Here is a 25568-nt window from a genome sequence, read left to right on the forward strand (position 1 = left end):
CCCAACAACAGAATGGTGTGGGTCATACCCCAACAACAGAATGGTGTGGGCGTATCCCAACAACAGAATGGTGTGGGTCGTACCCCAACAACAGAATGGCGTGGGTCGTAACCCAACAACAGAATGGTGTGGGTCGTATCCCAACAACAGAATGGTGTGGGTCGTACCCCAACAACAGAATGGTGTGGGGCGTACCCCAACAACAGAATGGTGTGCGTCGTACCCCAACAACAGAATAGTGTGGGTCGTAACCCAACAACAGAATGGTAGGGCGTGCCCCAACAACAGAATGGTGTGGGTCATACCCCAACAACAGAATGGTGTGGGTCGTACCCCAACAACAGAATAGTGTGGGCGTATCCAAACAACAGAATGGTGTGGGTCGTACCCCAACAACAGAAAGGTGTGGGCGTACCCCAACAACAGAATGGTGTGGGTCGTACCCCAACAACAGATTGGCAAGCTCATCCTCCGCAGGGAGATAACGTGTTCTATGACGGAAATAGTAAAAAAATTTAAACAGTCTGTTTGAGATACAAGTTTGAGGGTTTTTGAAGTGTCAATTTATGCTTTGTCCACAAATATGAGTATAGCATGTCTCAACATTATGTCGATGAGTTAACAGAATGTTAACTTTTTAAAGAAGATTTTCAGTTACTTTAAAAGAACGTTATTAATACTTTACTTTTGAAATAAAGGTTCTGTTTCAGAACTGTAGAGATTTCACTTTCTTTCCCGGTTCGGTTTCTGTTTCTTCATGTTTTTTGTTCTTACGCGGTTTTCTGTTCTGTTCTTCGAACTGTTTCCAACTCCTGGGGTCATTGTTAAAACTGTGTGTGTTCTCTCGTGCCTTTTCAGGTTCACTAACTGGGTAAAATCCTTTCCACACTGCGGACAATGGAAAGACTTCTCTCCTGTGTGTATTTTCTCATGCCTTTTCAGGTTCCCTATCTGGGTAAAACCCTTTCCACACTGGGAACATTGGAAAGGCTTCTCTCTTGTGTGTGTTCGTTTATGGTCCTTCAGATTCCCTAACCGTGTAAAACCCTTCCCACACTGGGTGCATTGGAAAGTCTTCTTTCCTGTGTGTAATTTTTCATGTTTGTTTAGGTTCCCTAACTTGGTAAAATTCTTTCCACACATAGAGCAATGGTAAGCTGTCTCCCATGTGTGTGTCCTTTCATGCTCCTTCAGGCTCCCTAACCTTTTAAAACTATTTCCACACTGGGAACATTGGAACAGCTTCTCTCCTGTGTGTGTTCTCTCATGCTTTTTCAGGTTTCCTAACCATGTAAAATTCTTTCCACACTGCGAACATTGGAATGGCTTCTCTCCTGTGTGTACTCTTTTATGATCCTTCAGGTTCCCTAACCGTGTAAAACCCTTCCCACACTGGGAGCATTGGAAAGGTTTCTCTCCTGTGTGTAATTGTTTATGTTTTTTTAGGTTCCCTAACTTGGTAAAATTCTTTCCACACAGAGAGCAATGGTAAGATGTCTTCCCTGTGTGTGCCCTTTCATGTACCTTCAAGCTTCCCAATTGTGTAAAACTCTTCCCACAATGGGAGCATTGGAACGGCTTTTCTCCTGTGTGTGTTCTCTCATGCTTTTTCAGGCTCCCTAACAGGGTAAAACCCTTTCCACACTGAGAACATTGGAAACGCTTCTCTCCTGTGTGTATTAATTTATGTTCGTTCAGGCTCCGTAACCGTGTAAAACTCTTTCCACACTGGGAACATTGGAAAGGTTTCTCTCCTGTGTGTACTCTTTTGTGATCCTTCAGGTTCCCTAACCGTGTAAATCCCTTCCCACACTGGGAACATTGGAAAGGCTTCTCTCCTGTGTGTAATTCTGTATGTTTTATCAGGTTCCTTAGCTTGGTAAAATCCTTTCCACACAGGGAGCAATGGTAAGATGTCTCCCCTGTGTGTGTCCTTTCATGCTCCTTCAAGCTCCCTAACTGTGGAAAACTCTTTCCACACTGGGAGCATTGGAACGGTTTCTCACCCGTGTGTGTTCTCTCATGCTTTTTCAGATTCCCTAACCACCTAAAGCCCTTTCCACACCGGGAGCATTGGAAAGGCTTCTCTCCTGTGTGTATTATTTTATGTTCTTTCAGGCTCCCTAACCGTGTAAAACTCTTTCCACATTGGGCACATTGGAAAGGTTTCTCTCCTGTGTGTATTCTCTCATGCCTTTTCAGGTTCCCTAAACGGGTAAAACTCTTTCCACATTGGGAACATTGTGAAGTCTTCCCTCCTATGTCTGTTCTATCATGACTTTTCAGCTTCCATAACCACTTAAAACTCTTTTTACACTGGGACCAGTGATGTCGTCTCGCTGGTTTGGGCGTCTCTGGGTCTGGTTCCCCTGAAGGACTCTTCCTGCTGTCAGAGTGAGAGTCTGGTCTCTCTCCTGCCAAAGACAAACAGAGTATTTGGTTAAACAGAGAGATCTAAATTAAAGCTCCACATGAGAAAACTTTAAAATTGAGGTTCAATCCAGACTAGATCGCTCATTATAAAATAGCAAATTTGAATCCTGGCTGCTAATTGGTTGATTGCTTTAGTTATTCAAGATAATTAATGGGAAATGCCTGTTAACAGTTCCATTTGAATTACCCCTACACATCCACTGTCCCACAGCCCTGCCAGGAAATTTATAAACAAATCTCCCCTGTCCCACAGCCCAGCCAGGAAATTTATAAACAAATCTCCACTGTCCCACAGCCCAGCCAGGCAATTTATAAACTAACCTCCACTGTCCCACAGCCCAGCCAGGCAATTTATAAACTAACCTCCACTGTCCCACAGCCAAGCCAGGCAATTTATAAACTCACCTCCACTGTCCCACAGCCAAGCCAGGCAATTTATAAACTCACCTCCACTGTCCCACAGCCCAGCCAGGCAATTTATAAACTAACCTCCACTGTCCCACAGCCCTGCCAGGCAATTTATAAACTAAACTCCACTGGACAAAAAAATCTAGACATAATTCCCCCGTGCTTCTAGTCCAGCATTTGGTTTGCAATAGAAGGAATTTGAATAAACCTCTGCAACTGTTAGAACCATTTTGTCTGTAAAATAGAATGTGGAACTTATTGTGATGATTTAATATTGGACACTTTTTACCCTCATTATTTATAGACACAAATATATATATATATTATGTACCAATATGAATTACAACCTGTTATATATCAATATGAATTACAACCTGTTATATATCAATATCAATTACAACCTGTTTTATATCAATTACAACCTGTTATATATCAATTACAACCTGTTATATATCAATATCAATTACAACCTGTTATATATCAATTACAACCTGTTATATATCAATATCAATTACAACCTGTTATATATCAATATCAATTACAACCTGTTTTATATCAATTACAACCTGTTATATATCAATTACAACCTCTTTTATATAAATATCAATTACAACCTGTTATATATCAATTACAACCTGTTATATATCAATTACAACGTCTTTTATATCAATATCAAATACAACCTGTTTTATATCAATTACAACCCGTTATATATCAATTACAACCTCTTTTATATCAATATCAATTACAACCTGTTATATATCAATTACAACCTGTTATATATCAATATCAATTACAACCTGTTATATATCAATATCAATTACAACCTGTTATATATCAATATCAATTACAACCTGTTATATATCAATATCAATTACAACATGTTTTATATCAATTACAACCTGTTATATATCAATTACAACCTGTTTTACCATCAACATCAATTACAACCTGTTATATATAAATTACAACCTGTTTTATCACCAATATCAATTACAACCTGTTTTACCATCAACATCAATTACAACCTGTTATATATCAATTACAACCTGTTTGATCACCAATATCAATTACAACCTGTTTTATATCAATTACAACCTGTTTTACCACCAAAATCAATTACAACCTGTTTTACCACAAATATCAATTACAACCTGTTTTACAACAAATATCAATTACAACCTGTTTTATATCAATTACAACCTGTTTTATATCAATTACAACCTGTTTTATATCAATTACAGCCTGTTTTATATCAATAACAACCTGTTTTATATCAATATCAATTACAGCCTGTTTTATATCAATTACAACCTGTTTTATATCAATTACAGCCTGTTTTAGATCAATTACAGCCTGTTTTAGATCAATTACAACCTGTTTTAGATCAATTACAACCTGTTCTACCACCAATATCAATTACGACCTGTTTTACCACCAATATCAATTACAACCTGTTTTACCACCAATATCAATTACAACCTGTTTTACCACCAATATCAATTACAACCTGTTTTACCACCAATATCAATTACAACCTGTTTTACCACCAATATCAATTACAACCTGTTTTACCACCAATATCAATTACAACCTGTTTTACCACCAATATCAATTACAACCTGTTTTATATCAATTACAACCTGTTTTATATCAATTGCAGCCTGTTTTATATCAATTACAGCCTGTTTTATATCAATTACAACCTCTTTTATATCAATTACAACCTGTTTTACAATCAATATCAATTACAGCCTGTTTTATAGTAATTACAACCTGTGTTATATCAATTACAACCTGTTTTATCTCAATTACAACCTGTTTTATATCAATTACAACCTGTTTTATATCAATATCAATTACAACCTGTTATATATCAATTACAGCCTGTTTGATATCAATTACAACCTGTTTGATATCAATTACAACCTGTTTTATATAAATTACAACCTGTTTTATATCAATTACAACCTGTTTTACCATCAATATTATCAGTGTAGATGAAGGGGAGGAGACGGGTTAAAGAAGGGTTTTTAAGCCTTGAGACAACTGAGACATGGATTGTGAATGTGTGCCATTCAGAGGGTGAACAGGCAAGACACAATACTTCAGTGTCTTTGAACGGGGGTGTGGTAGTAGGTACAAAGCACACCGGTCCGTGTCAAGAACTGCAACGCTGCAGGGTTTTTAAAACTCAACAGTTTCCTGTGTTAATCAAGAATGGTCCACCACCAAAAGGACATCCAGACAAATGGACACAACTGTGGGAAGCATTCATGGGGCAGCAACCCTGTGGAATGCTTTGGACACCTTGAAGAGTCCAACAACCTGTTTTACCACCAAGAGCCTCGATATACAGTGTCTTCAGAAAGTATTCAGACCCCTTCACATTTTCCACATTTTGTTACGTTACAGCCTTATTCTAAAACTGATTTAATAAATACAAATCCTTAGCAATCTAAATGCAAAACCCCAAAATGACAAAGCAAAAACAGTTTTTTTTTTTTTACATTTTTGCAAATTTATTACAAATAAAAAGCAGAAATAGCTTATATTCATCATTATTGAGACCCTTTGCGATGATACTTCGAAATTGAGCTCAGATGCATTCTGTTTCTATTGATCATCCTTGAGATGTTTCTACAACTTGATTGGAGTCCACCTGTGTTCATTTCAATTGATTGGACATGATATGGAAAGACCGCACATTTTGGGGAATATTCAGAGGTGGAAACTTTCCGTGGGAATATATGGGAATTAACGGGAATATATGGGAATTAACGGGAATATATGCAAATGTATATTAATACAGTGGCTGTCACATTGTGACTTCCTTTTTTATGTCTTTATGTTAGGTTGGTCAGGGCTGGGGTGGGTTGTCTATGTTCTTTTTCATGTCTTTGTGTTAGGTTGGTCAGGGCTGGGGTGGGTTGTCTATGTTCTTTTTTATGTCTTTGTGTTAGGTTGGTCAGGGCTGGGGTGGGTTGTCTATGTTCTTTATTATGTCTTTGTGTTTGGTTGGTCAGGGCTGGGGTGGGTTGTCTATGTTCTTTTTTACGTCTTTGTGTTTGGTTGGTCAGGGCGTGAGTTGGGGTGGGTTGTCTATGTTCTTTTTTATGTCTTTGTGTTTGGTTGGTCAGGGCTGTGGTGGGTTGTCTATGTTCTTTTTTACGTCTTTGTGTTTGGTTGGTCAGGGCGTGAGTTGGGGTGGGTTGTCTATGTCCTTTTTTATGTCTTTGTGTTTGGTTGGTCAGGGCGTGAGTTGGGGTGGGTTGTCTATGTTCTTTTTTACGTCTTTGTGTTTGGTTGGTCAGGGCGTGAGTTGGGGTGGGTTGTCTATGTCCTTTTTTATGTCTTTGTGTTTGGTTGGTCAGGGCTGGGGTGGGTTGTCTATGTTCTTTTTTATGTCTTTGTGTTAGGTTGGTCAGGGTGTGAGTTGGGGTGGGTTGTCTATGTCCTTTTTTATGTCTTTGTGTTTGGTTGGTCAGGGCTGGGGTGGGTTGTCTATGTTCTTTTTTATGTCTTTATGTTAGGTTGGTCAGGGCTGTGGTGGGTTGTCTATGTCCTTTATTATGTCTTTGTGTTAGGTTGGTCAGGGCTGGGGTGGGTTGTCTATGTTCTTTTTTATGTCTTTGTGTTAGGTTGGTCAGGGCTGAGGTGGGTTGTCTATGTTCTTTTTTATGTCTTTGTGTTAGGTTGGTCAGGGCTGAGGTGGGTTGTCTATGTTCTTTTTTATGTCTTTGTGTTAGGTTGGTCAGGGCTGAGGTGGGTTGTCTATGTTCTTTTTTATGTCTTTATGTTTGGTTGGTCAGGGCGTGAGTTGGGGTGGGTTGTCTATGTTCTTTTTACGTCTTTATGTTAGGTTGGTCAGGGCGTGAGTTGGGGTGGGTTGTCTATGTTCTTTTTTACGTCTTTGTGTTTGGTTGGTCAGGGCGTGAGTTGGGGTGGGTTGTCTATGTCCTTTTTTATGTCTTTGTGTTTGGTTGGTCAGGGCTGGGGTGGGTTGTCTATGTTCTTTTTACGTCTTTGTGTTTGGTTGGTCAGGGCGTGAGTTGGGGTGGGTTGTCTATGTCCTTTTTTATGTCTTTGTGTTTGGTTGGTCAGGGCTGGGGTGGGTTGTCTATGTTCTTTTTTATGTCTTTGTGTTTGGTTGGTCAGGGTGTGAGTTGGGGTGGGTTGTCTGTGTCCTTTTTTATGTCTTTGTGTTTGGTTGGTCAGGGCTGGGGTGGGTTGTCTATGTTCTTTTTTATGTCTTTATGTTAGGTTGGTCAGGGCTGTGGTGGGTTGTCTATGTCCTTTATTATGTCTTTGTGTTAGGTTGGTCAGGGCTGGGGTGGGTTGTCTATGTTCTTTTTTATGTCTTTGTGTTAGGTTGGTCAGGGCTGTGGTGGGTTGTCTATGTTCTTTTTTATGTCTTTGTGTTAGGTTGGTCAGGGCTGAGGTGGGTTGTCTATGTTCTTTTTATGTCTTTGTGTTAGGTTGGTCAGGGCTGAGGTGGGTTGTCTATGTTCTTTTTTATGTCTTTGTGTTAGGTTGGTCAGGGCTGAGGTGGGTTGTCTATGTTCTTTTTTATGTCTTTGTGTTAGGTTGGTCAGGGCTGAGGTGGGTTGTCTATGTTCTTTTTTATGTCTTTGTGTTAGGTTGGTCAGGGCTGAGGTGGGTTGTCTATGTTCTTTTTTATGTCTTTATGTTTGGTTGGTCAGGGCGTGAGTTGGGGTGGGTTGTCTATGTTCTTTTTACGTCTTTATGTTAGGTTGGTCAGGGCGTGAGTTGGGGTGGGTTGTCTATGTCCTTTATTATGTCTTTGTGTTAGGTTGGTCAGGGCGTGAGCTGGGGTGGGTTGTCTATGTTCTTTTTTATGTCTTTGTGTTAGGTTGGTCAGGGCTGGGGTGGGTTGTCTATGTTCTTTTTCATGTCTTTGTGTTAGGTTGGTCAGGGCGTGAGTTGGGGTGGGTTGTCTATGTCCTTTTTTATGTCTTTGTGTTTGGTTGGTCAGGGCTGGGGTGGGTTGTCTATGTTCTTTTTTATGTCTTTATGTTAGGTTGGTCAGGGCTGTGGTGGGTTGTCTATGTCCTTTATTATGTCTTTGTGTTAGGTTGGTCAGGGCTGGGGTGGGTTGTCTATGTTCTTTTTTATGTCTTTGTGTTAGGTTGGTCAGGGCTGAGGTGGGTTGTCTATGTTCTTTTTTATGTCTTTGTGTTAGGTTGGTCAGGGCTGAGGTGGGTTGTCTATGTTCTTTTTTATGTCTTTATGTTTGGTTGGTCAGGGCGTGAGTTGGGGTGGGTTGTCTATGTTCTTTTTACGTCTTTATGTTAGGTTGGTCAGGGCGTGAGTTGGGGTGGGTTGTCTATGTTCTTTTTTACGTCTTTGTGTTTGGTTGGTCAGGGCGTGAGTTGGGGTGGGTTGTCTATGTCCTTTTTTATGTCTTTGTGTTTGGTTGGTCAGGGCTGGGGTGGGTTGTCTATGTTCTTTTTTACGTCTTTGTGTTTGGTTGGTCAGGGCGTGAGTTGGGGTGGGTTGTCTATGTCCTTTTTTATGTCTTTGTGTTTGGTTGGTCAGGGCTGGGGTGGGTTGTCTATGTTCTTTTTTATGTCTTTGTGTTTGGTTGGTCAGGGTGTGAGTTGGGGTGGGTTGTCTATGTCCTTTTTTATGTCTTTGTGTTTGGTTGGTCAGGGCTGGGGTGGGTTGTCTATGTTCTTTTTTATGTCTTTATGTTAGGTTGGTCAGGGCTGTGGTGGGTTGTCTATGTCCTTTATTATGTCTTTGTGTTAGGTTGGTCAGGGCTGGGGTGGGTTGTCTATGTTCTTTTTTATGTCTTTGTGTTAGGTTGGTCAGGGCTGTGGTGGGTTGTCTATGTTCTTTTTTATGTCTTTGTGTTAGGTTGGTCAGGGCTGAGGTGGGTTGTCTATGTTCTTTTTTATGTCTTTGTGTTAGGTTGGTCAGGGCTGAGGTGGGTTGTCTATGTTCTTTTTTATGTCTTTGTGTTAGGTTGGTCAGGGCTGAGGTGGGTTGTCTATGTTCTTTTTTATGTCTTTGTGTTAGGTTGGTCAGGGCTGAGGTGGGTTGTCTATGTTCTTTTTTATGTCTTTGTGTTAGGTTGGTCAGGGCTGAGGTGGGTTGTCTATGTTCTTTTTTATGTCTTTATGTTTGGTTGGTCAGGGCGTGAGTTGGGGTGGGTTGTCTATGTTCTTTTTTACGTCTTTATGTTAGGTTGGTCAGGGCGTGAGTTGGGGTGGGTTGTCTATGTCCTTTATTATGTCTTTGTGTTAGGTTGGTCAGGGCGTGAGCTGGGGTGGGTTGTCTATGTTCTTTTTTATGTCTTTGTGTTAGGTTGGTCAGGGCTGGGGTGGGTTGTCTATGTTCTTTTTCATGTCTTTGTGTTAGGTTGGTCAGGGCGTGAGTTGGGGTGGGTTGTCTATGTCCTTTTTATGTCTTTGTGTTTGGTTGGTCAGGGCTGGGGTGGGTTGTCTATGTTCTTTTTTATGTCTTTATGTTAGGTTGGTCAGGGCTGTGGTGGGTTGTCTATGTCCTTTATTATGTCTTTGTGTTAGGTTGGTCAGGGCTGGGGTGGGTTGTCTATGTTCTTTTTTATGTCTTTGTGTTAGGTTGGTCAGGGCTGAGGTGGGTTGTCTATGTTCTTTTTTATGTCTTTGTGTTAGGTTGGTCAGGGCTGAGGTGGGTTGTCTATGTTCTTTTTTATGTCTTTGTGTTAGGTTGGTCAGGGCTGAGGTGGGTTGTCTATGTTCTTTTTTATGTCTTTATGTTTGGTTGGTCAGGGCGTGAGTTGGGGTGGGTTGTCTATGTTCTTTTTTACGTCTTTATGTTAGGTTGGTCAGGGCGTGAGTTGGGGTGGGTTGTCTATGTTCTTTTTTACGTCTTTGTGTTTGGTTGGTCAGGGCGTGAGTTGGGGTGGGTTGTCTATGTCCTTTTTTATGTCTTTGTGTTTGGTTGGTCAGGGCTGGGGTGGGTTGTCTATGTTCTTTTTACGTCTTTGTGTTTGGTTGGTCAGGGCGTGAGTTGGGGTGGGTTGTCTATGTCCTTTTTTATGTCTTTGTGTTTGGTTGGTCAGGGCTGGGGTGGGTTGTCTATGTTCTTTTTTATGTCTTTGTGTTTGGTTGGTCAGGGTGTGAGTTGGGGTGGGTTGTCTATGTCCTTTTTTATGTCTTTGTGTTTGGTTGGTCAGGGCTGGGGTGGGTTGTCTATGTTCTTTTTTATGTCTTTATGTTAGGTTGGTCAGGGCTGTGGTGGGTTGTCTATGTCCTTTATTATGTCTTTGTGTTAGGTTGGTCAGGGCTGGGGTGGGTTGTCTATGTTCTTTTTTATGTCTTTGTGTTAGGTTGGTCAGGGCTGTGGTGGGTTGTCTATGTTCTTTTTTATGTCTTTGTGTTAGGTTGGTCAGGGCTGAGGTGGGTTGTCTATGTTCTTTTTTATGTCTTTGTGTTAGGTTGGTCAGGGCTGAGGTGGGTTGTCTATGTTCTTTTTTATGTCTTTGTGTTAGGTTGGTCAGGGCTGAGGTGGGTTGTCTATGTTCTTTTTTATGTCTTTGTGTTAGGTTGGTCAGGGCTGAGGTGGGTTGTCTATGTTCTTTTTTATGTCTTTGTGTTAGGTTGGTCAGGGCTGAGGTGGGTTGTCTATGTTCTTTTTTATGTCTTTATGTTTGGTTGGTCAGGGCGTGAGTTGGGGTGGGTTGTCTATGTTCTTTTTACGTCTTTATGTTAGGTTGGTCAGGGCGTGAGTTGGGGTGGGTTGTCTATGTCCTTTATTATGTCTTTGTGTTAGGTTGGTCAGGGCGTGAGCTGGGGTGGGTTGTCTATGTTCTTTTTTATGTCTTTGTGTTAGGTTGGTCAGGGCTGGGGTGGGTTGTCTATGTTCTTTTTCATGTCTTTGTGTTAGGTTGGTCAGGGCGTGAGCTGGGGTGGGTTGTCTATGTTCTTTTTTATATCTTTGTGTTAGGTTGGTCAGGGCTGGGGTGGGTTGTCTATGTTCTTTTTTATGTCTTTGTGTTAGGTTGGTCAGGGCGTGAGCTGGGGTGGGTTGTCTATGTTCTTTTTTATGTCTTTGTGTTTGGTTGGTCAGGGCTGAGGTGGGTTGTCTATGTTATTTTTTATGTCTTTGTGTTAGGTTGGTCAGGGCGTGAGTTGGGGTGGGTTGTCTATGTTCTTTTTTATGTCTTTGTGTTAGGTTGGTCCGGGCGTGAGCTGGGGTGGGTTGTCTATGTTATTTTTTCTATGTTATATTTTATATATATATTTTCTCTGTGTTTGGCCTAGTATGGTTCTCAATCAGAGGCAGGTGTCGTTCGTTGTCTCTGATTGAGAATCATACTTAGGTAGCCTTTTCCCACCTGTGTTTTGTGGGTGATTATTTTCTGTTTAGTGTTTTCCGCACCTTACAGGACTGTTTCGGTTTTTTCACGTTGTTATTTTGTATTTCAGTGTTCAGTAATAAAACATCATGAACACATACCACGCTGCGCGTTGGTCCGATATTTCATACTCGTCGTCAGACGATGAAGACAACCGTTACAGTGGCTTTGCGAAAGTATTCACCCCCTTGGCATTTTTCGTATTTTGTTGCCTTACAACCTGACATTAAAATGGATTTTTGGGGGAGGTTTGTATTATTTGAGTTACACAACACGCCTACCACTTTGAAGATGCAAAATATTTTTTATTGTGAAACAAATAAGAAATAACACACAAAAAAATAAACATTGAGCGGGCATAACTATTCACCCCCCCAAAGTCAGTACTTTGTGGAGCCAACTTTTTCAGCAATTACAGCTGCAAGTCTCTTGGGGTATGTCTCTATAAGCTTGGCACATCTAGCCAATGGGATTTTTTCCCATTCTTCAAGGCAAAACTGCTCGAGCTCCTTCAAGTAGGATGGGTTCATATGGTGTACAGCAATCTTTAAGTCATACCACAGATTCTCAATTGGATTGAGGTCTGGGCTTTGACTAGGCCATTCCAAGACATGTAAATGTTTCCCCTTAAACCACTCAAGTGTTGCTTTAGCAGTATGCTTAGGGTCATTGTCCTGCTGGAAGGTGAACCTCCGTCCCAGTCTCAAATCTCTGGAAGACTGAAACAGGGTTCCCCCAAGAATTACCCTGTATTTAGCGTCATCCATCATTCCTTCAATCCTGACCAGTTTCCCAGTTCCTGCCGATGAAAAACATCAGCATGATGCTGCCATCACTGTGCTTCACTGTGGGGGTGGTTTTCTTGGGGTGATGAGAGGTGTTGGGTTTACGCCAGACATAGCATTTTCCTTGATGGCCAAAAAGCCCAATTTTAGTCTCATCTGACCAGAGTACCTTCTTCCATATGTTTGGGGAGTCTCCCATATGCCTTTTGGTGAAATCCAAAAGTGTTTGCTTATTTTCTTCTTTAAGCAATGGCTTTTTTCTGGCCACTCTTCCGTAAAGCCCAGCTCTGTGGAGTGTACGGCTTAAAGTGGTCCTATGGACAGATACTCCAATCTCCGCTGTGGAGCTTCGCAGCTCCTTCAGGGTTATCTTTGATCTCGTTGTTGCCTCTCTGATTAATGCCCTCCTTGCCTGGTCCGTGAGTTTTGGTGGGCGGCCCTGTCTTGGCGGGTTTGTTGTGGTGCCATACTCTTTCCTTTTTTTTTTGATTTAATGGTGCTCCGTGGGATGTTCAGAGTTTTGAATATTTTTATAAACCAACCTTATTCTGTTCCTATCCACAACTTTGTCCCTGACCTGTTTGGAGAGCTCCTTGGTCTTCATGGTGTCGCTTGCTTGGTGGTGCCCCTTGCTTAGACTCTGGGGCCTTTCAGAACAGGTGCATATTTCCTGAGATCATGTGACACTTAAATAAAGTCCACCTGTGTGTCTAACTAATTATGTGACTTCTGAAGTTAATTGGTTGCACCAGATCTTATTTAGAGGCTTCATGGCATTGGGGGTGAATAACATGCACCACTTTTCTGTATTTTAAAAAATGTCTTTAATTTCAAAACATGTTATTTTTTTAAATTTCACTTCACCAATTTGGACTATTTTGTGTATGTCCATTACATGAAATCCAAATAAAAATCAATTTAAATTACAGGTTGTAAGGCAACAAAATAGGAAAAACGCCATGGGGGATGAATACTTTTGCAAGGCACTGTACCATTTAAATGTTTTTTTGCATTAGATATATTTACCATGTTATATTATATATCATATTATACGGAGACAGAAACATAAACCTTTTACAAATTACAAATGGGGTTAAATCCTTCCAATATAAATAAAAATAACAATTTAGTTTAAACCTTTAACCTTTCATAATTACAAATGATTAAATCCTTCCAAAATAAATTTAAAAAACAATTTAGTTCTGAATGTAACTATAATTAAATGAGTTGACTCTTCACATTGAATAATTTCACTGAACAACAAAGGAATGATCCCCAATGATCCATCGCATCTCCCAAAAGACGTTTTCAACATACATCTGTAAAATGATAGTCTACAAACTAAAGCTTTGGTTGTCTTCCTCTCAGGCTTCTCCCTGGACCTCCTCAATGTCCACCTCTTGAACATCAGACTCTGAAGGCCTCATCTTCACTGTCACTTTCCAACCTTGTTGAGGATGGCTCATTGTCAGGCTCAAAAAGCCTCAAATTTGCTCGGATGGCCACAAATTTTTCAACCATTGTATTGGTCAGCCTGTTGCATGGTTTGGTGTGTGTGTTCCCAAACAAGGACCAGTTGCGCTCTGTGGGGGCTGATGTTGGTGGGATTTGGAGGATGATGGAGGCAACAGGGGAAAGAGCCTCAGATCCACAAAGTCCTGCCCACCAGGTGGCTGATGAGATATGTTGGCACGACTGCCATATTGCATCTCCAACCCAAAGCCCTTCCTTGGAAGTGAACTTCGCCAGACTGCCAAGAACCTTGCCCTCATCCAGGCCAAGGTGGTGAGACATGGTAGTGATGACACCATAGGCATTGTTGGTCTCTGCACCAGACAGGATGCTCTTGCCAGCATACTTGGGGTCCAACATGCTGCGGCGTGTCTGGGCTTCAGGCAGAAGTCTTCGCGCTTTTTGAGGTATTTCAGAACTGTAGTTTCCTCTGCTTGGAGCAACAGTGAAGTGGGCAGGTGGGCAGGGCAGTACGGATTTCTTCTCTTACATCTGCAAGCTATGTCTGAACATCAGACAGGATGGCATTGTCTCCCTCAATCCGGGCAATGGCTACTGCTATAGGTTTCAGGAGTTTCAGGCTGCTTACCACTCTCTCCCAAAATACTTAATCCAGGAGGATCCTCTTGATGGGGCTGTCCATATCGGCAGACCATATGGCCATTTCTTGGAGAGACTCCTTCCCTTCCAGGAGACTGTCAAACATGATGACAACACCACCCCAACTGGTGTTGATGGGCAGCTTCAATGTGGTGCTCTTACTCTTCTCACTTTGCTTGGTGAGATAGATTGCTGCTATAACTTGATGACCCTTCAAATACCTAACCATTCCCTTGGCTCTCTTGTAGAGTGTATCCATTGTTTTCAGTGCCATGATGTCCTTGAGGAGCAAATTCAATGCATGAGCAGCACAGCCAATGGGTGTGATGTGAGGGTAGGACTCCTCCACTTTAGACCAAGCAGCCTTCATGTTCGCAGCATTGTCTGTCACCAGTGTAAATACCTTCTGTGGTCCAAGGGCATTGATGACTGCCTTCAGCTCATCTGCAATGTAGAGACCGGTGTGTCTGTTGTCCCTTGTGTCTGTGCTTGCTTGACCTTCACTTGAACTCTGTTGAACTCTGCATCCAGCAAATGAGTAGATAAAGCATGTCTGGTTGGGGGGGCGAAGAACATTCAGAAATCTTTTCCAATACACATTGCCTGTGATCATCAGAGGTGAACCAGTTGCATATACAGCTCGAGCAAGACATTCATCAGCATTTCTCTGACTATGTTTCTCCATTGAGTCAAAAAAAACTTCTGATTCCAGGAGGACCATGAGCTGTTGCTATCGATAAGGTGTCTGATTCATCATTTTCACCTCGAATAGAAGTAGAGGGACTTTTGTCAGAGGTTGCTTGTTGTGAGGGAACTTCATGCACTTGTCCAGATGATTCTGCATCTTTGTTGCATTCTTTACATATGATTTGGCAGAGTATTTGCACAGTTTTTCCTTCTACATTAGCTGCAGTGTGTAACGACTTCCGCCGAAGTCCTGCCTGTTCGGGTGGCGCTCGGCGGTCGCTGTCACCGGTCTACTAGCTGCCACCGATCCCTTTTTCGTTGTCTATTTGTTTTGTCTTATTAGTTGCACCTGTGTCTATTTGTGTGCTTATTTAAAGTATGTTTACCCGCCCTTGTTTCGTGCGTATGTTACGTGTGTATGTTGTTTGGTGTTCATGCTCTGGACCTGGTACCCTGTGTTTTGGGTTGGTCCACATTTGTTGTTGGGCCTTATTCTCAGTGCGACATTAAAGTGCACGTCTTCCTGTGGAACTATATGCTCTCTGCGCCTGATTCTTCCCTCACGCACCAACTTTCCCACAGTGAAATGTCTCCACACATCAGATAGTGCCTGTGGCATTTTTCTGTAAAGATTAGAAAAGAAATGAGTAAAAAGAACAAATACAATTCCATGTACCGATAAATAGTTAAGCAATTAGATTAAACAACTCCATCGTAAGATAATGGGTTAAAATGAAGCATGTATGGAAACAGGTGAATTAACACTCCTCAGTTAGCAGGCTCAGCAAGCTAAAACTCACATGGTAGCAAAAACTAGCAGAAAGTTAGAAATTATTTAAAAACACTTTGCTGTAGGCTACTATTTACTAGTTAACAAAAATCATGTATGTCATACAAAATATATTCACCCCGCCCAGTATTGTAATCAAAACTCACCAGAAAGCATGTAGTCCTTGGCTCAGGTAGTGTAGTAGCGTGGGCTCAATAGCATCTCATTAGTGTGCAAGATCTTGAGAATCAGCTGTACATGTGATGGAAGAATGCACTGTGCATGCAGAGGGTTGCAATTCCATTGAAATTGGGGATAGTTTTACCAAAATATGCCACAAGACCTAGAGTTGACTTATGTGTATCCCACAAAAAAGGTTCACCGTTATAAGCTGACAATTTTGATGAATTTAAGTCAAATTCCCGGGCTTAACTTCCCATGGAAAATTTTTGGAGAATTTCCAGAAATTTACCTGTCTGTACCAAGTCGTACAGTGGTCAGTGCATGTCAAAGCAAAAACCAAGCCATTAGTTTGAAGGAAGATCTCCGAGACAGGATTATGGTGGAAGCATCATGCTGTCGAGATGTTTATCAGAAGCAGGGAGTGGGAGACTAGTCAGGATCAAGGGAAAAATGAACAGAGCAAAGTGCAGAGAGATCCATGATGAAAGACCTGCTCCAGAGCACTCAGGACCTCAGACTGGGGGTGAAGGTTCACCTTCCAACAGGTCAACGACCCCTAACAGCCAAGACAGTGCAGAGAGATCCTTGATGAAAGACCCGAAGCACACAGCCAAGACAGTGCAGTCAGAGCCTGGACTTGAACCCGATCGAACGTCTCTGGAGACCTGAAAATAGCTGTGCAGCGACACTCCCCATCCAACCTGACAGAGCTTGAGAGGATCTGCAGAGAAGAACGGAAGAAACTCCCCAAATACAGGTATGCCAAGCTTGTAGCGTCATACCCAAGAAGACTGCTTCAACAAAAACAGAAAAGCATGATGTTTCCACCCCCATGCTTCACAGTAGGTATGGTGTTCTTTGGATGCAACTCAGCATTCTTTGTCCTCCAAACACGACGAGTTGAGTTTTTACCAAAAAGTTATATTTTGATTTCATCTGACCATATGAAATTCTCCCAATCTTCTTCTGGATCATCCAAATGCTCTCTAGCAAACTTCAGACGGGCCTGGACATGTACTGGCTTAAGCAGGGGGACACATCTGGCACTGCAGGATTTGAGTCCCTCGCGGCGTAGTGTGTTACTGATGGTAGGCTTTGTTACTTTGGTCCCAGCTCTCTGCAGGTCATTCACTAGGTCCCCCCCGTGTGGTTCTTGGATTTTTGCTCACCGTTCTTGTGACCATTTTGACCCCACGGGGTGAGATCTTGCGTGGAGCCCCAGATCCAGGGAGATTATCAGTGGTCTTGTATGTCTTCAATTTCCTAATAATTGCTCCCACAGTTGATTTCTTCAAACCAAGCTGCTTACCTATTGCAGATTCAATCTTCCCAGCCTGGTGCAGGTCTACAATTTTGACAGCTCTTTGGTCTTGGCCATAGTGGAGTTTGGAGTGTGACTGTTTGAGGTTGTGGACAGGTGTCTTTTATACTGATAACAAGTTCAAACAGGTGCCATTAATACAGGTAACGAGTGGAGGACAGAGGAGCCTCTTAAAGAAGTTACAGGTCTGTGAGAGCCAGAAATCTTGCTTGTTTGTAGGTGACCAAATACTTATTTTCCACCATAATTTGCAAATAAATTCATTAAAAATCCTACAATGTGATTTTCTGGATTTTTTTCTCTCATTTTGTCTGTCATAGTTGAAGTGTACCTATGATGAAAATTACAGGCCTCTCATCTTTTTAAGTGGGAGAACTTGCACAATCGGTGGCTGACTAAATACTTTTTTGCCCCACTGTAGATACTTTTGTACCTGTTTCCTCCAGCATCTTCACAAGGTCCTTTGCTGTTGTTCTGGGATTGATTTGCAATTTTCTCACCAAAGTCATGTGTCTCTAGAGGTGGTATCTGTCTGGGTGTTATAATATCTATATATAATATATAGGGAATCTGTCTGGGTGTTATAATATCTATATATAATATATAGGGAATCTGGCTGGGTGTTATAATATCTATATATAATATATAGGGAATCTGGCTGTGTGTTATAATATCTACATATAATATGTAGGGAATCTGGCTGGGTGTTATAATATCTATATATAATATATAGGGAATCTGGCTGGGTGTTATAATATCTATATATAATATATAGGGAATCTGGCTGTGTGTTATAATATCTATATATAATATGTAGGGAATCTGGCTGGGTGTTATAATATCTATATATAATATATAGGGAATCTGGCTGGGTGTTATAATATCTATATATAATATATAGGGAATCTGGCTGGGTGTTATATAATGTGTGTCTCTAGAGGTGGTATCTGTCTGGGTGTTATAATATCTATATATAATATATAGGGAATCTGGCTGTGTGTTATAATATCTATATATAATATATAGGGAATCTGGCTGGGTGTTATAATATCTATATATAATATGTAGGGAATCTGGCTGTGTGTTATAATATCTATATATAATATGTAGGGAATCTGGCTGGGTGTTATAATATCTATATATAATATATAGGGAATCTGGCTGTGTGTTATAATATCTATATATAATATATAGGGAATCTGGCTGTGTGTTATAATATCTATATACAATATATAGGGAATCTGGGTGGGTGTTATAATATCTATATATAATATATAGGGAATCTGGCTGTGTGTTATAATATCTATATATAATATAAGGAATCTGTCTGGGTGTTATAATATCTATATATAATATATAGGGAATCTGGCTGTGTGTTATAATATCTATATATAATATAAGGAATCTGTCTGGGTGTTATAATATCTATATATAATATATAGGGAATCTGGCTGGGTGTTATAATATCTATATATAATATATAGGGAATCTGGCTGTGTGTTATAATATCTATATATAATATATAGGGAATCTGGCTGGGTGTTATATAATGTGTGTCTCTAGAGGTGGAATCTGTCTGGGTGTTATAATATCTATATATAATATATAGGGAATCTGGCTGGGTGTTATAATATCTATATATAATATATAGGGAATCTGGCTGTGTGTTATAATATCTATATATAATATATAGGGAATCTGGCTGGGTGTTATAATATCTATATATAATATATAGGGAATCTGGCTGTGTGTTATAATATCTATATATAATATATAGGGAATCTGGCTGTGTGTTATAATATCTATATATAATATATAGGGAATCTGGCTGTGTGTTATAATATCTATATATAATATATAGGGAATCTGGCTGGGTGTTATAATATCTATATATAATATATAGGGAATCTGGCTGTGTGTTATAATATCTATATATAATATATAGGGAATCTGGCTGTGTGTTATAATATCTATATATAATATATGGGGAATCTGTCTGGGTGTTATAATATCTATATATAATATATAGGGAATCTGGCTGGGTGTTATAATATCTATATATAATATATAGGGAATCTGGCTGGGTGTTATAATATCTATATATAATATATAGGGAATCTGTCTGGGTGTTATAATATCTATATATAATATATAGGGAATCTGGCTGTGTGTTATAATATCTATATATAATATATAGGGAATCTGGCTGTGTGTTATAATATCTATATATAATATATAGGGAATCTGGCTGTGTGTTATAATATCTATATATAATATATAGGGAATCTGTCTGGGTGTTATAATATCTATATATAATATATAGGGAATCTGGCTGTGTGTTATAATATCTATATATAATATATAGTGAATCTGGCTGTGTGTTATATAATGTGTGTCTCTAGAGGTGGAATCTGTCTGGGTGTTATAATATCTATAATATATAGGGAATCTGTCTGGGTGTTATAATATCTATATATAATATATAGGGAAGCTGGCTGTGTGTTATAATATCTATATATAATATATAGGGAATCTGGCTGTGTGTTATAATATCTATATATAATATATAGGGAATCTGTCTGGGTGTTATAATATCTATATATAATATATAGGGAATCTGGCTGTGTGTTATAATATCTATATATAATATATAGGGAATCTGGCTGTGTGTTATAATATCTATATATAATATATAGGGAATCTGGCTGGGTGTTATAATATCTATATATAATATATAGGGAATCTGGCTGGGTGTTATAATATCTATATATAATATATAGGGAATCTGGCTGGGTGTTATAATATCTATATATAATATATAGGGAATCTGGCTGTGTGTTATAATATCTATATATAATATATAGGGAATCTGGCTGTGTGTTATAATATCTATATATAATATATAGGGAATCTGGCTGTGTGTTATAATATCTATATATAATATATAGGGAATCTGGCTGTGTGTTATAATATCTATATATAATATATAGGGAATCTGGCTGTGTGTTATATAATGTGTGTCTCTAGAGGTGGAATCTGTCTGGGTGTTATAATATCTATATATAATATATAGGGAATCTGTCTGGGTGTTATAATATATATATATATATAATATATAGGGAATCTGGCTGTGTGTTATAATATATATATATAATATATAGGGAATCTGGCTGTGTGTTATAATATCTATATATAATATATAGGGAATCTGTCTGGGTGTTATAATATCTATATATAATATATAGGGAATCTGTCTGGGTGTTATAATATATATATATATAATATATAGGGAATCTGGCTGTGTGTTATAATATATATATAATATATAGGGAATCTGGCTGTGTGTTATAATATCTATATATAATATATAGGGAATCTGGCTGTGTGTTATAATATCTATATATAATATATAGGGAGTCTGGCTGGGTGTTATAATATCTATATATAATATATAGGGAATCTGGCTGGGTGTTATAATATCTATATATAATATATAGGGGAATCTGGCTGGGTGTTATAATATCTATATATAATATATAGGGAATCTGGCTGTGTGTTATAATATCTATATATAATATATAGGGAATCTGGCTGGGTGTTATAATATCTATATATAATATATAGGGAATCTGGCTGGGTGTTATAATATCTATATATAATATATAGGGAATCTGGCTGGGTGTTATAATATCTATATATAATATATAGGGAATCTGGCTGTGTGTTATAATATCTATATATAATATATAGGGAATCTGGCTGGGTGTTATAATATCTATATATAATATATAGGGAATCTGGCTGTGTGTTATAATATCTATATATAATATATAGGGAATCTGGCTGGGTGTTATAATATCTATATATAATATATAGGGAATCTGGCTGTGTGTTATAATATCTATATATAATATATAGGGAATCTGGCTGTGTGTTATAATATCTATATATAATATATAGGGAATCTGGCTGTGTGTTATAATATCTATATATAATATATAGTGAATCTGGCTGTGTGTTATAATATCTACATATAATATATAGGGAATCTGGCTGTGTGTTATAATATCTATATATAATATATAGGGAATCTGGCTGGGTGTTATAATATCTATATATAATATATAGGGAATCTGGCTGTGTGTTATAATATCTATATATAATATATAGGGAATCTGGCTGGGTGTTATAATATCTATATATAATATATAGGGAATCTGGCTGTGTGTTATAATATCTATATATAATATATAGGGAATCTGGCTGTGTGTTATAATATCTATATATAATATATAGGGAATCTGGCTGTGTGTTATAATATCTATATATAATATATAGGGAATCTGGCTGTGTGTCTGCTATGGGATTTTTTATGAATAATGACTAAATGAGGTATACGGCAAGAAGTCTACCCTGTCTTTCTTGTAGTGTTAAATAATGTGTGTTCATTAGTAAGGGGTTATATGGCACGTACCTAGGAAGAAATGAATGCATGTGGAGAAAGAGAACGGAGAGGAGCATTAACCTATGTACCGATCGGGATGTAAATCTGGGGAGATAAGAGAGGACAGGGAGGGCCCCTCCAGAGCTCTAGTATCTGGGGGAGCCTGGAACTGTCAGCTGAGTGGTTATAAACTGTGGTGAGACTCGTGAGAAAATCCCTTATGTTGGTGTGTATGTATGTGCGTAGGTTAGGATGGTATAAAAGGAATGTATTTGTGTAAACTGCAGAGCTCTCGCAAATAAACTTGGATCTGATCAATTGTGAGCTGGGAATTCTGTCTGTTTTATTTAAGACCAGAACTTTGGGTATCAGACAGATAAAGATCATTGGAATTTATGAACATTGATTACAAAATTACTGAACAGTGTCCTAAAGTGCGCAGCCGCCAAAAAATAGTCCTCGGTTTAAAATTTCACGACCGAGTTCCAACTGCCTCTAGAAGCCCTAAAATTACTTAACAGTGTCCCTTGTCCATCTGTTGGCCACGATCAAAACGCAACACAATCAACACCGGTCATAGACGGATAAATAAATGCATTTACACAATAAAGTTAATGGAAATATGTTGTTCATCTTTAATATATATATATATATATATATATATATATATAAATAACTGTTTATAAAGAAAGAAGAAACTCGTGTTCATTAACAGAACATTCCAGATCCCTCCTCTCCACGTCGTCCTTAAGAACAGCCCTTAGTGTGTTAGAACATTAACTAACAGAACGTTCCAGATCACATCGTCCTTAAGAACAGCCCTTAGTGTGTTAGAACATTAACTAACAGAACGTTCCAGATCACATCATCCTTAAGAACAGCCCTTAGTGTGTTAGAACATTAACAGAACGTTCCAGATCACAATGATCCTTCCTTGTCTCGATTCTGTCATCTTCATCATTTGAAATCAGACATGAGTGGTATGGTATCAAAGATATTTAAAATCAGATCAGTCTTATAACTGAACAACGACGGACCTAATACTTACCCAATTTGATATTTAATCATGTTAATTATGTTTTTTTTAAATAATAACTTTTTCCTCATGGGATGTCGATTACAGAGACTGAGCAAAAGCACAAAAGAGATATTCAGAGCACAACAGAGATATTCAGAGACGGTTTAAAAATAAATAAAAGCATGTTTGTTGACTCTTTTGTAGCTTTTTCCAATTCCGACAGTACAGAACAACATATCCAAGATTATAATATCCTTTTAAAATTACACGTTAGTTCAACAACTTACTGGTGTTAATCAGATCAATGTCCCTGTTATGAGAGTACTCACTGTTTTCACTGGTGTTAATCAGATCAATGTCCCTGTTTATTTTTTTAAACATTTATTTTACCTTTATTTAACTAGGCAAGTCAGTTGAGAACAAATTCTTATTTTCAATGACGGCCTAGGAACAGTGGGTTAACTGCCTGTTCAGGGGCAGAAAGACAGATTTGTACCTTGTCAGCTCGGGGGTTTGAACTTGCAACCATCCGGTTGCTAGTCCACCGCTCTAACCACTAGGCTGCTGCCCCTGTATTTACTGGTGTTAATCAGATCAATGTCCCTGTTTTATTAGATAGTACTCACTGTATTTACTGGTGTTAATCAGATCAATGTCCCTGTTTTATTAGATAGTACTCACTGTATTCACTGGTGTTAATCAGATCAATGTCCCTGTTTTATAAGATAGTACTCACTGTATTTACTGGTGTTAATCAGATCAATGTCCCTGTTTTATAAGATAGTACTCACTGTATTTACTGGTGTTAATCAGATCAATGTCCCTGTTTTATTAGATAGTACTCACTGTATTCACTGGTGTTAATCAGATCAATGTCCCTGTTTTATCAGATAGTACTCACTGTATTTACTGGTGTTAATCAGATCAATGTCCCTGTTTTATAAGATAGTACTCACTGTATTTACTGGTGTTAATCAGATCAATGTCCCTGTTTTATCAGATAGTACTCACTGTATTTACTGGTGTTAATCAGATCAATGTCCCTGTTTTATTAGATAGTACTCACTGTATTTACTGGTGTTAATCAGATCAATGTCCCTGTTTTATTAGATAGTACTCACTGTATTTACTGGTGTTAATCAGATCAATGTCCCTGTTTTATAAGATAGTACTCACTGTATTTACTGGTGTTAATCAGATCTCCAGTCTTCTGTTCTTCTTCGTCCTCCAATGTGACAGTAATCTCCCCCTCTTCCTTCTCTCCAAAAACGTCTTCCTCTTCTTTCACTGTAACAGTCATCTCCCCCTCCTCTTCCTCCTTCTCTCCAAAAACCTCTTCCTCTTCTTTCACTGTAACAGTCATCTCCCCCTCCTCTTCCTCCTTCACTCCAAAAACATCTTCCTCTTCTTTCACTGTGACAGTCATCTCCCCCTCCTTTATTCCAAAAACTGCAGCCTCCTCTTTCTCTTCCTTCTCTTCTTTCACGGTAGTCAACATCCTCCTCCTCTTTCACTCTGAAAGCGTCTTCCTCTTCTCCTTTCACTGTAACAGCCTCCTCGAAACCCTCTATCTCCGTGAAGCAGACCTCTTCTTTAGCAACTGGGGGAAGAGTAGCTTTGTGACTCTATGGTCGATGATGTTAGCTAGCTAGCTAGTTAGCGTTAGCCTAGTCCTACTGCTAAGTTAACCAGCTAGCTAGAGATTCTAACAACGTTAAATATTACATTAAATGTAATAACAGCTTGATGACAACAACAAAAAAATGTCTGTTTTAAAACAACAGTGGCTTATATATACGCCAGAAAGCTTCTGAAGAGCTCCAATATTTCGGCCCTGTTGGTTAGTAAGCTCCCGAGGTGGCTGAATTGTTCATGTTGATGACGCGTTCCGTCCACGAGATTAGACGTCATACTCTGGCAGAGTCAACTGAAAGACGCACATCGCCATCTGCTGACTGGAGTGAGAAACGCAGTTGAGATAAGTTTTATTTTAATAATATAATATAAGATATCCCATTTAGCAGACGCTTTTGTCCAAAGCGACTTACAAGTCGGCTGGGGCCACTACTTTTACATATGGGTGGTCCCAGTGGGAATCGAACCCACGACGCTTGGCGTTGCAAGCGCCATGCTCTACCGACTGAGCCACACATTCGATAAATTTAAAAAATATATATATAGGAAAAGCGTGTGTGTTTGATTGATTGGTGCTGATTTGAAATGAGTGAGATGATAGTGCAAAACAATTTTAACTGCATCTCCAGGTCCTGGTATATCAGCACACTGTACAAAGCTATCTGCATGCCCAGGCCCTGATATATCACCAGACTGCATACAAACCTAACTCTGTATTTATAATACCAGTTTATTATACCCCCCCCCATTCTGATACTGACCAGAACTCTGTATTTATAATACCAGTTTATTATACCCCCCCATTATGATACTGACCAGAACTCTGTATTTATAATACCAGTTTATTATACCCCCCCCCATTCAGATACTGACCAGAACTCTGTATTTATAATACCAGTTTATTATACCCCCCCCCATTCTGATACTGACCAGAACTCTGTATTTATAATACCAGTTTATTATACCCCCCATTCTGATACTGACCAGAACTCTGTATTTATAATACCAGTTTATTATACCCCCCCATTCTGATACTGACCAGAACTCTGTATTTATAATACCAGTTTATTATACCCCCATTCTGATACTGACCAGAACTCTGTATTTATAATACCAGTTTATTATACCCCCCCCCCCATTCTGATACTGACCAGAACTCTGTATTTATAATACCAGTTTATTATACCCCCCCCCCCATTCTGATACTGACCAGAACTCTGTATTTATAATACCAGTTTATTATACCCCCCATTCTGATACTGACCAGAACTCTGTATTTATAATACCAGTTTATTATACCCCCCATTCTGATACTGACCAGAACACTGTATTTATAATACCAGTTTATTATACCCCCCCCATTCTGATACTGACCAGAACTCTGTATTTATAATACCAGTTTATTATA

At 39.1% G+C, this 25568-nt stretch overlaps 1 protein-coding gene across 1 annotated transcript; it reads right to left on the reverse strand.

The window, feature by feature from the left end:
• Window positions 1-218: 218 nt before the first annotated feature.
• Window positions 219-24382, reverse strand: LOC135530423 (gastrula zinc finger protein XlCGF57.1-like). The gene is made up of 2 exons (XM_064958755.1): window positions 23702-24382; window positions 219-2414 (listed from the first exon to the last, which is right to left on the reverse strand). The coding sequence occupies exons 1-2, from the start codon at window positions 24021-24023 to the stop codon at window positions 724-726; spliced, it is 2013 nt and encodes a 670-aa protein (XP_064814827.1). The 5' UTR covers window positions 24024-24382; the 3' UTR covers window positions 219-723.
• Between the last annotated feature and the right edge of the window lie 1186 nt (window positions 24383-25568).

This window comes from Oncorhynchus masou, chromosome 5, assembly GCF_036934945.1.
Source record: "Oncorhynchus masou masou isolate Uvic2021 chromosome 5, UVic_Omas_1.1, whole genome shotgun sequence".
Taxonomy (NCBI): Eukaryota; Metazoa; Chordata; class Actinopteri; order Salmoniformes; family Salmonidae; genus Oncorhynchus; species Oncorhynchus masou.